At 43.2% G+C, this 12,749-nt stretch overlaps 1 protein-coding gene across 3 annotated transcripts in view; it reads right to left on the bottom strand.

Annotated features, from left to right (window-relative positions):
- The window catches only part of snrka (SNF related kinase a), a 65,643-nt gene that overhangs the window by 5,230 nt on the left and 47,664 nt on the right, over positions 1-12,749 (bottom strand). For all 3 annotated transcript variants that reach the window (XM_030395024.1, XM_030395025.1, XM_030395026.1), the window contains exons 5-7: positions 12,492-12,626; positions 1,105-1,306; positions 802-911 (exon numbers count right to left, since the gene is read on the bottom strand). In XM_030395024.1, the coding sequence (XP_030250884.1) occupies positions 802-911; positions 1,105-1,306; positions 12,492-12,626 (447 nt within the window). The remainder of the gene's footprint in view (positions 1-801; positions 912-1,104; positions 1,307-12,491; positions 12,627-12,749) is intronic.

Below are 12,749 nucleotides of genomic sequence, written 5' to 3'. Positions count from 1 at the left end.
GTTTCTCAAAGCAATGGCAGACTAGTGGGGAATAGAGAAACACGCCCTGGTTCTCGTCACCAACAATGCTTCTAACATGAGTCCGGCTGCTGAGCTTGGCAGCTTTCTTTTAACAGTGAAACACTACATTTAAAACAAAGTAAAAAATAATCATTTTGATATTACAGTTACACTATACAATATTGAAGGTGCTGTGAGGTGTTACTCAAAAGATAAGTAAAATAATTCAGCAGCTGACTGATGTTAAATTGAAGATTAATAATTGTTAATAATCGAAAATGGATTTGTAATCAAATCGAGACTTCAATAATCGGAATCGAATCGAATCGGGAAATTGGGCCGATTAACCACCCCTACAAACAACGGTAGACTATTTGGTCAAGCAGGGCTGCAACAGTCATCTTCCACTTCTTCACCTGATAATCATTGGATTGCTTGGGCCTTAAAATAACCGAAAACTTTGTGAAAAGTAAATCATAGTTTCTAAGGACCGAAGGTGAAATCTTTGAAATTTGTTTTATCTAAATTTAAGTTCAAAACCCCAAACATATTTAAATCAGATGATATAAAACAGAAAAGAGGCAAATCTTAGCATCTGAGAAGCTTGTTTCCTTAAAAAATGTACTAATTATTATAAAAAAATAGACTATTAACATTTGATGCCTATTCTGGTTCCACACGTTGTGTCAGTTACTTATTTTTCATTCAGTGATAATGAACATAAAGTTTTTGTAAAAACAACAACAAAAAAAAAAAACAACTACATTCCAATTCTAAAGACTTATTCCATATTTGTCAGACCTGAAGAGGCAGGTTCGCTGCTTGGCCGCTGCTGAGGTGGATGGAGTCTGTGCCCTGATGGTTCCAGAAGCAGACCCAGGAGCTTGGCCCGAGGTGGCAGCACAGGCTCCCTGGAATGAGATGAAAATAAGACATGAGACCAGCCAAAAGCATTAGAATAAATTAAAAGATGGTGATTAATATCCAGTGTATTAATTAAGAAGCAGAACTCAAAATCATGCATGAATAGACTTCAGCCATCCTTGAAACAAACTGAACCAAACACAGCCAAACTCCTGAAAAGGGTGACGATAATGAGTGTACCTGTGCTGGTGGTCCTTGAGAGTCAGTCACTGTTGTTTCCTCGCGTCGGCCCAGCTCCATCATGCCTTTGGAGCGATGTCCGTTGAGCAGGTTTTCTGCGCTGCGGGCCGGGGACTGAGGGCCTCCAGCATGGGAGATGGAGGAAGCTGCCAGGCTGTCCTCTATGTCCTGGTGCATGTCAACTCTGGTCGGCCATGACTGCCTGTAAGGATAAGACAGAGGAGAGTCCATTTGGAGTTTCATGCATTTCTAAGTTTTCTTAGGTCTTTGGTTGATAAAAGGCTTCTATCAGCTCTGGCAGGAGACTTTGAACACAGATTTATTTTCAGTTTCTCCCCTCCTCAAGTGACTTTTGAAGTTATCAGCAAGTAAAGACCTTCTCTCAGTTCGTTAGGGTAGATACAGACAAATATAGACAATTTGCAAGAGAGCAGATATTGGAGGGAGAATGCACAGGACTTCAAAGAGGCAGTGTATAAGTTGTTCCACTCAAATATCAAATGTTATACAACATTCTCTCTGACCCAAATGAGAAGATTAAGTCTATTCTCTGTAAAAACATGCACCACCATCATTGCCGTCCATTTGCTTCGATGGAATTCATGACTCATGACCTAATCAGTCCAACAGAGGTGATTCTGATTAAAAGTCATTTATGTCTGTGCTTTGTTCAGTGTGTCATTGTCTAATGGAGCCACACTCAGTAGATGTTTTTATTGTTAAACTGCACCTACTCAATTAACTAACTGAGAATGATACACCAATTTAACACTAACACAGTGTGCCTAGACTTTGGAAGGAAGAAGGAACAGCCAATTAGTCAGCATCAGAGGGGATAGCAAGCTGTGACTGTCAGCATCTGTAGAAGCTGAACAACTCTACAGCTTTGCAGACTTCTGGAATTGTGTTGAGAGGAAAGAGCTCAAACAAACAGTAGCCCCTTTCATACAGAGAAGCTGCATTATCGCCGCAGCGGTGGTTCACTAATTCTCCGCCGTTGGTCATTCACAGAGACAAGCAAGCTCTCATGCTGCGGCTCCTTAAGAGGCGTGACAGTACAAATCATGATGATGACGTCTGTGTGTTTTCAAGGAGTTCCATGGTATCTTCCTGTCAATCTAAAACCGTGGACAGTTTATAATCATGTGGATGCTGTCACAATGTGTAGTGATTGAGATCCTGACTCACCAAACATCCTGGAAAGTGTCAACATTGTGTTTTTCACTCTAAATTATATAATTACATAATCGTGATCAGTAAAGGACGCTGTCTGACTCCAGGGAGGGAGACTGTTTTCTGGGGGAAAGTTCACTCAAGTCTCGGTCGGGAGGGCTGACTGTCGCAGTGATTTTGTTCCAATACAAACACCCTCAATTTCCACTGGATACGTATCCGCTGCGTTACGGCTCAGATCCGGTTTTGCTCCGCCGTCCGGCAATCCCCACCAGTTGCGCTTTGAGTCCGCCACGGCGCAGTACGGTAGACAGCTGGCGTTGCGAGGCCAAGGAGTTCCCGCGATAATCACATAATCACTCGCGACCGCAGTTATAGATCTGTGTTATAAGAACAACAACATGAAGTGCTCCTGACCGAAGGATCAGCAGAAGAGTTTGTGTTTGTCTCTTTTTGGAGATTTGTGTGCTGCCGTCAACACAGAGTGTTTTATTTTGAAAAGTAACTGGATGTTGTTTGTTATTTCGGCGCTTGACTTCCTGTCTGCTTGGTGCTAAATTCAGCTGAATTGCTGGGTCGTGCTCCGGCATCCGCCAAAAATACTAGTCCTGCGTATCAGTGGACCTGCTGGGGATTAACACATAGACTAAAGTGAAACCTATCTGCTCCGCTGGCATGGCGGATCTGGCAGATGCCGGAGCATGACGCAGCAATTCAGCCGAATTTAGCACCGAGCAGACAGGAAGTCAAGCACGGAAACAACAATATAACATCTGGTTACTTTTCAAAATAAAACACTCCGTGTTGACACCAGCACACAAATCTCAAAAAACAGACAAACACAATTTCTTCTGCTGATCCTTCACACTTTGTGTTGTTGTTTTTATAACACAGACCTATAACTGCGGTTGCGAGTGATCATGTGATTATCGTGGGAACTCCTCAGCCTCATGATGCCAGCTGTCTACCGTACTGCGCCGTGGCAGACTCAAAGCGCAATCGGTGGGGTTTGCCGGACGGCGGAGCAAAACCGGATCGGAGCTGTAATGCAGCGGACATGTATCCAGTGGAAATTCGGGGTAAGGACACTTCTAAACATATAACTGCTGTATTTTTTTCCTCGTACAAGTTGCCAAAGACAGTTACTGTTGTTTGGTCATTTGCTTTGTGGGACTTTTCTCTTTTTTTTCTGTTGAGTGAGGGACCTGTGTAGTTATCAGCCTGTCAGACTGACATGCCCTGGATACGTGCAGCCGGCTTATCCATTCTTAATCCGGAGCAAAATTTCACCCCTCGCAATCTCTGAGACATTCACACAGAGGCGAAGGCGGAGAATTGGCACAGGATCCCCGCATCCAAACTGCAGTGTGAATGGGGCTTATGAGACCACTGACAGTGCACAAGGACCTAAAAAAAAAAGATGAATCATACAAAAGGCATAGCTAACAGCTCAACACACACAAATGCCCTCTCTCTTTCTCAAGCTCACATTCACATAGAAAGCACATCTCACAAACAGACATCCACATTAAGATGGACAAATCTGAATAAACCATTTCATTTATACCTGGTTTACTGGTTGCTTGCAACATATCTAGTATATCTGTGAATAAATGATACAACAAAACAGAAATAGACTAAAGATATTCTGCATCATCTGTGACAAATTAACAAATTACCAAGTTATGCATTACAGCAATGAAGTCAAGGATGGAAACAGAAGCTGTAGCAGGGAAACGTCTGTTTAGTTGCATCTTCTATGCTGCAAAGTCATCCAACCACTTAACCATGAACATATAGATGAATGATAACACATGCGCTGTGTAATTGGCTGTACTAAAATTCAAAATTAAAGGGGAGCAGAAAGTCTTACACCTCATCTACATTGGCTGTGCATCAACAGCAACCATCCACACTACAGTGAAAGACTACATTCACCCTGAAGTACCTTGTGTTCAAGTTCAATTCAGTAATGTCGAAAATTCTAACTTTTTGTGAGATGTGGGCCGAGGGCATAAAGAGACTAGTTTAAATCCAGCCTTCGTATCTTGGACAACCACACACATACACCGATCAGCTATAACATTATGAACATTGCCAGGTGAACTGAATAACACTGATTATCTCTTCAGCATGGCACTTTTTAGTGGGTGGGATATATTAGGCAGCAAGTGAACATGTCCTCAAAGTTGGTGTGTTAGAAGCAGGGAAAATGGGATTTGAGTGAGTCTGACAAAAGCCAGATTTTGATGGCTAGACGACTGGGTCAGAGCATCTCCAAAATTGCAGCTCTTGTGGGGTGTTCCCGGTCTGCAGTGGTCAGTGTCTATCAAAAGAGGTCCAAGGAAAGAATAGTGGTGATCTGGCGACATGGTCATGGGCGACCAAGGCAGGTGCACGTGCAGGAATGGTTTGAGGAGCACAACGAGTTTGAGGTGTTAGTATGGCCTTCAAATTCCCCAGATTTCAATTCAATCGAGTATCTGTGGGATGTGCTGGACAAACAAGTCCGATCCATGGAAGACCAACCTCACAACTTGCAGGACTTAAAAGATCTGCTGCTAACATCTTGGTGCCAGATACCACAGCACACCTTCAGGGGTCTAGTGTTTTAGTCTATCAGTTTTTAATCTCCAGTGTTTCCTCATGGGGGCCTGCCAGATTGGGAGTTGTCTCTGGTCTGGCCGCGGGGGGTGCTGTCCCGTGGACAGTTCCGGCCTGGGTGACTAGAGGGCTCTGCACCTTGGTGCGGGGCCTCCTGTCTGCCCGGGTTGGGGTGGTCTCTGTGGCAGCGCTCCCTGTAGTGACAGCTAGTGTTTGTGTAGGTGTGAGTGTGTGTGTCTGTGTGCGTATGTGTGAGTGTGTATGAGTGTGTATATATTTGTGTATGTCTCTGTGCATGACTGTGGGGGTGGGAGGGTTGGGTTCTTTTAATTTTCTTCTCCTGATTTTATTTGATGTTTTTCTTTTTCTGCTGTCTGTACATTTCTGTAAGGCACTTTGCGATACTTTTCTGTATGAAAAGCGCCATATAAATAAAGGTTGATTTGATTTGATTTGACTTGATTAGTGGAGTCCATGCCTCGACGGGTCTGGGCTGTTTTGGCAGCAAAAGGGGGACTAACACAATATATTAACTTGGCAGGTGGTCATAATGTTATGCCTGATCAGTGTATATAAGCCTTTATACGCACAGTTGCATTGTAATGTAACTAACTGAAAGGGTGTTCGAAGAAGCACTCTGTAAAGCATTGAGGAGGTGGCCATAATCATTGCCCTCAATTCTTCAGACATCAGAAGACATTTTGACCTTACATCAAAAAATAATTCTTTGATTGGACTCAATAATATCATAGAAAGTATTTCCATCTCTACATAATTAAATGACTTTCTTTCTGCATTAAGCAATTGTGTTGGTCTAATTAATTATGTGGGTTGGGGTAACTTAATTCATTAGGGTTAGGGGTTTATGTACTTGGGTTGGGTTCGACTTAATCTATAGAGGTGGTCCAACTAACTTTATACTAGTATATGTGAACTGATAAATAAAGTTGATCCAACCTGAGTAAATTAGGTTGGCCGAACAGAATTGCTTGATGCTGAAAGAAAGCCATATAATGACATAGAAATACTTGCAATGATTTCAAAGAATTGTTTTCACGTTTAATTGTACTTTGTTTTGGTAAATGTACAAAAATGTAATACTTTAAATTTTTAAGAAAAATCTGGAAATAAGCAAAAAACACATTTCTTCCACAAAAGGAATTTATGTATCCACCTCTCCTCTTTCTTTGAGGAGGAACAATGTTGGCAAGGAAGCAAAGACGAAAGAGAGCTTAAAGTCCGTGTAAAGAAGCAATACATTTGTGTTATGAGTTTGTCACACCACAGAAACATGTGTCATTGACCACTGAGCCAAATTTGAAAGATAAAAAAAATTGCTAAGTATATAAAATTAAGGCCCCTACACACCGCCCAGACGTCCAACTGCCTTATCCGACCACTCTCTGACCACTCTTGCCTCTCGTCTGACCCGTTCGGCAAAAAAGTTGCATTGAACACACCGCTTCAACGTGCTGCCTACGCCACTGTAGTGTGTACGTTCTGCACCTACGCAATTGCAATAAGCCTTCTTAACAGCGGGTGGCGCTAGTCTCGTGCCAGTAATCCAAAACACGAAAACAGGAAATGACGGAACGAAATGAGGAACAGAGTGCATAGAAAAACAAAGCGCACACAGTACTGATTCAGTATTCGTCCAACCCGAGAAGACGTTTGTGGACTAAATACTTGGCATATGTGAAAGATGACTATGGTTAGGCTGACACTCACGTTGTGTGCTCCTGGGCTCGTTATGATACGACGCCATCACCATCGTCACTTCCGCCCCTCCCACACACCGCGCTGATTCGCTAGTACACCACCAATCAGAGAATCCAATGGCTCAGACGTTCGACAGCCCACCTACTCAGACTTCGCATGCTGAATCGGAGCCGACAATGTCTGCGCAGCACCAAAAGCTTCCAACGCGCGGAAGGGAAGCCTCCTCCTTGTGCTGTACAAGGGCTTAACCTACAGTAACAATGGAAGCTAGCAGCGTCATCGGACGGACCCAGCCAGACCTGTTTGAGCCATCAGAGCCAGAAACTGACTCTGAGTCAGACACTGATAGTGCTCAGCCTCGTTCCTCACAGTCCATGTTTTACATTACACACAAACGTAAAACCCCAGTCTACATATAATTCCTTGTCATAGCTGTATTGGTGCACATAAAATATTACCTGAAGATTATCATTGTGCTGTCAGATGGACTCCGCTCAGGGAATGAGGCCAAATCATGTCATGATTAAATGCAATAACATTTGCTAACATTACATGGGTATGACAGGATGCACGATGTAAAATCACTTTCAGGATTTGTACCTTCAGCAAAATGCATTTAATTGCCCAAATGTACAATATTTATGACACAAGCACACACTTACACTCTCTGGTGGAGATGAGAGCACCTGTTTTCGGCGGGACGGAGAGGGTCGGTGGCAGGCACATAATGCTGGTGGCTGTGATGGTGGCACCCCAAGGTTTCCTCTACATGTAATTGATTGTGGCGCACCGCCACGGCAAAATAAAAGCCGCCACACCTTCAGAATAATGTTTTGTTTTTTTCTAAACCTTGTTTTTATGTTGTTTTATGTTTACATTAATGTAAATTATTGTATGAAATGTGTAGTTGGCACAAAACATGGTGTTTTTCGTGAAATGTGACGCTACGCTGCAAATAGCCTACCCTTATTTTGAAAAACCAACACCGGAGTCACCACCTGCCTGTCTAGCTGCAGCGCGCGAAAGACGAAGAGAGTAGAGACAACAGTCCGGCGTGGAGGGAGAGAAAAGGCTGAAAGAAAGGTACCTAAGCTAGGTTATATATTTTTATAGGCCTATATATACAGTTTTGTTCAAACCAATGAAAACGACCCTAATGTATAGATGGATTGGGCTACATTAAAAATCCTGATAAATGTGTTACTGATTGGTTAATACCAGTGTTGGGAATAACGGCGTTAGAATAAACGGCGTTACTTTTTTCAGTAACGGGTAATCTAACTAATTGCTATTTCCATCGCTACAACGCTGTTACCGACTATTAAATGTGGTGCGTTACAAACTGAGGCTGTTGTCATCCGACTCGGCTCTCAGCCACCGGAGCTGCAGAGCTGTTTTATTTTTCCTCCGGTGAGGGAGGAGGGAGGCAACCGCATAAGTGATGGTGATTGGCTGTCTAAAGTTGAGTGAGAGTTCGGAAGCCAATCAGTGTCAATGTTCGGTTCACACACAAGTCACACACGCACACAGCAGCCTCACACACACAAACTAGCAGAGGTGAACTGCAGCAATGAAGAGTTCGGAGGGAAAGTTAACGTTTTCAAAGTGGAAGTTCAGACACTACTTTAATCTCTTTTGTCTACGTCCGTTGTAAGCAACTCTGATCTAATGAAGCATCTCTCAGTGGCACACGCTTCTACAAAACTATCACTGGCAAATAACTCTTGCTGACGCTGTTGATGATGACAGCAGGCCAGGTGTGGCTAACGTGAGCTGTGCTAACAGCTTCACAAAAACTTGTGACACAGACTGAACTGAATGCAATGATAGACAGCTGACTCAGACTCCTTCAGAGCACTCACTGGCAAAAATATCAGGGAGAACAGGGGCCGGTCTGCCATGCAGAAAGACATTTTCTAAATACATGGATGCTGAGTAGCTAAAATGAATGCCGAGCTCAAAAGGGGGAAGAAATAAAAGTAACGCAATAGTTACTTTTCCTGGTAACTAATTACTTTTATAGTGGAGTAATTCCGTTACTAACTCAGTTACTTTTTGGGAGAAGTAACTAGTAACAATAACTAATTACTTTTTTAAAGTAACGTGCCCAACACTGGTTAATACAGGATACGCATTATTTCTATCATTATTTCAGAGAGATTATTTTTATTTTAGTTTTGTACCATTGAAACTTGTTAAACAGAGATTACTTTAGGCCTAATAAAGCACGTCGAGTCTTTGGTTATACAGTAGAGAGAGATATTATTTTGTTGTAGATAAAGTTTTAACTGTAAAACTTAATTTCTATTGATAGAGGAAACCTGTTACGTTTCAGATACACGTTTTGAACAGCACAACATAACGTTAGCTTAGGTAATGCCCACGTAATTTTCTGCCATGACTTTTTTCTGGTTACATTTTCAGATGAGTGTATTAAACTATTTTCAAAAGAAGAGAAAGGTTCCAGAGGAAAAGAGTCAGGTAACCTTACATAAAGGAGAGGCTCAATGTTCTTGACTTATTGTCGTGATGTTATTCCCTCAAGTCAATAGAAATGATAATGATGTGTACCATGACTAGTGCAGTGCCCGTAAGAAAAGTGTATTCCTATAAAAAAAGTGGGAGGTTAAGGAGCTTTTTCATGGATGGCCAAATGAGGCTGTGTTTGAAGGTGGGGCGTCAGGGATATTTAGGTTTGTTGTGAAATCCCATATTCCAGGGTATAATTGGCTGTTTTTGACTATTTTTGATTTTGCCATTATATTTCACCTTAAAAACTATTTACTTGGTGTCATTATTTTCAGCACAACCTCACATGTGTGACTGTACAGTTCTTTTTTCATTTTGACATACTGTATTAACACAATGGACCTAAAATCACAAAAAAAAACATAAAAGCCGAGTAGAAAAAGTTAGATTTTTTTACTGTGAAAACCACAAATATGTTTAACAAACCATTTTTTATTTTTATTTACTTATAATGCAAATATAAATTGTTGTTTGCTAAATTTGTGCATACATTTAAAAAATGTACAAAGTTATATGTAACTATTTACATTTAAATGCAGGCAATACTCAGGTCTGCCTGAGCTCCTTCCAGCTGAATGAAGAGCTGCACTGCCTGCTCCACATTCAGCTTCTCCTCATTATTCTGACTCATTAAACAAAAAACCGACTCCACTACACACTCAACACACTACACCAAACACTACATAACACACTAACTACACACTCCAAACATGCTAAATGTCACAAATCTCTCAACTCTCAATATCGCTGTCTACACACCGACCATCGTTGCCTGAAAAATCATCCGCCTAGGTCCCTCCCACAACTTCCTGTTCCTCAACAACCAAACTTGCTGCTTGGACACTTTCGTGCCAAAAGCCCGTTTTTACCGTTTCTTCCTGCACCAGACACAAAGCAAACGTGACGGCAATGTTCGCGAAAAAGCGTGGCATGTTGAAAGTCTCGGGTCAGTGTGATCCTGATCCGCAGAGATATTTGACCAACAGACACATACACACACACACACACACACACACACACAGACAGACAGAGATTCCTTGTATTTATAGATAGATAAGTGTAATATTTAAATATTCCTAACATTACCTGCGTGGTATTGGTGATGTGAACGAATTTAACACTTCCCAATATTATATGAGATAAGAGCACAGGCAGAAGTAGTGCAGGAGGTGAGTGGAGGAGAGAAAAGAGGAGAGGCAGAGAAGGAGGTTGAGGTATTCAGTATAGACTAGTTTAGTTATTTAACTTATATCTTTAATTTGTTGTTGTTGTGTTTGTTGTTTTGGCCTAGTGATACTGCAAGATCCTGTTTTCAATTATCATTTTCAAGTCATGTACCGGAAACCCTATAGTAAATAATGTATTTAGAAAAACAATCAGTTTGAAATAGTCATAATTTCACATTTCAAAATTCATGTTGCCGTTGTCGTCGTCACCACCCCTCTTCCACTCGGGCAGACCTCCCCCACGGTTTAAAAAAATCCTGGAGGAAACCCTGCACCCGCTGACGGCGGGACAAGAGGATGCAAGCCGGTGGCAGGCACATAACGCCAGTGGCCGTGATGGTGGCACCCGCTGTCGGTGGGACAGGAGGATGCAAGCCGGTGGCAGGCACATAACGCCAGTGGCCGTGATGGTGGCACCCGCTGTCGGTGGGACAGGAGGATGCAAGCCGGTGGCAGGCACATAACGCCAGTGGCCGTGATGGTGGCACCCGCTGTCGGTGGGACAGGAGGATGCAAGCCGGTGGCAGGCACATAACGCCAGTGGCCGTGATGGTGGCACCCGCTGTCGGTGGGACAGGAGGATGCAATCCGGTGGCAGGCACATAACGCCAGTGGCCGTGATGGTGGCACCCGCTGTCGGTGGGACAGGAGGATGCAAGCCGGTGGCAGGCACATAACGCCAGTGGCCGTGATGGTGGCACCCGCTGTCGGTGGGACAGGAGGATGGAAGCCGGTGGCGGGCTCATAATGCCGGTGGCCGTGATGGTGGCACCCGCTGTCGGTGGGACAGGAGGATGGAAGCCGGTGGCGGGCACATAATGCCGGTGGCCGTGATGGTGGCACCCGCTGTTGGCGGGACGGGAGGATTCAAGCTGGGGACGGAGAGGGTCGGTTCGGCCCCACTGAACAGCGTCAACGGACTCTTCAGATATCCAGACTTTACCTGGTGATAGTTGTTGTTACTATCAGGGTAAAGTGGACACTGCAGAGACAGTGTTGGTGGTGATTTTTAACTCTCCACAGTAGCTCCTCTTGACAAAATTGATCCACGGTTTCCTGTTGTCGTCCTTAAGAAACTTAAATAAGCTAATGGCGCCTTTACCCTGCACACTGTGGCATCCTGGAAAGATGCACGAGCGACATGGAGGAGAAATGACTGTTTAGCTGACTGGTTAGCTAGCTGCAAATGTAAGAGATGCTATCCAAGACTCGAGAGTGAGCGGAAAAACCACCGAATCCAATGCGCTGAATGTATTTATACCGCTTCCGCAGCAGGGCCGGGTTTATGCAGATCATGGCTGAGTTACATAACGTGGCCATGATTTCTGACCCGCCCATTAAATCCTGAACAGAAATTTTGAAACACAGTTTGTGAGCCTAGCTCAACAATTACATTCTAAATGGTTGAATGGCCGCGACCCGGCCCCTGATAAGCGGACGAAAATGGATGGATGGATGGATGAATGGCTTTTACATATTTTAAGGAAATATATTTATGATCTATTTAATGTGTTTAGAAGAAAATGGCTGAATTTGCCATTACATTTACACGGACTTTAAGGGAGAAACTATGATATATATTTGTAGTTTTTATCATGATGATGACAGACTGGAGTGGAACTTTCATCACTTACCTTACATGGAAATGGGAGTCAAGCACTAGAGTGTTTTGGAATAATGATGGAAAATCGAGAAAGACCCAGATTGAAAAGACTGAATTGGCTGACAGTTCAAACATTTCCCTTTGTCCATTTCCCCTTGGCCCAGCAGGTACAGGCCCCGTGAACCCAGAAATGGAAATGAAACTAAAAATTGAGATGAAAACAAAAATTTGAAGATCTGACCCATTGTGTCTGGGCTCAGCACGGTGGAGGGAGACAGGCTGCTGTGTCAGGTGGTGGAGTGAGATAGATCACTTACCCTTTTCTCAGCTCATACTATGACTCAAATAGTTATTATGAAGATGAGCAATGACATTTCTTCTTCAAGTCTTTTACTTGGTCATGATAAAAAAAAATATTCGCACAGACCAAAACACAGAAAAGGTCTGTCCCTGTCCAGCTATAGTAGTCAGGCTTTGCCACTGCATCTTGTTATTGCAGTGACAGTGTTTCGCAAGGTTGTACTGTTCTTTACCTGAACTGTGCCTTGATATTGCTGGGGCTGGACGAGCGGGTCTGGACGTCCTTCTCCTGCTTCTCCCTCAAGATCCTCTCTGCTAGCAGGTAGTATGTGGCTGTAATGTGGTTGTATTTGTTGGTCTCCAGGGCTCTGAAACAAAACAGTGGGATCAGGGACATGTACAAGTACAAAGCATATTGTACATAGACACAGGGGCAAAAATTAGCAGAGTTACAGACATTTCCAAACAGGGGTACCATGGCAACAAAAGGG

This window comes from Sparus aurata, chromosome 17, assembly GCF_900880675.1.
Source record: "Sparus aurata chromosome 17, fSpaAur1.1, whole genome shotgun sequence".
Classification (NCBI taxonomy): domain Eukaryota; kingdom Metazoa; phylum Chordata; class Actinopteri; order Spariformes; family Sparidae; genus Sparus; species Sparus aurata.
Note: the sequence above shows the minus strand (reverse complement) of the source record. Positions and strands in the feature narration are given on the sequence as shown.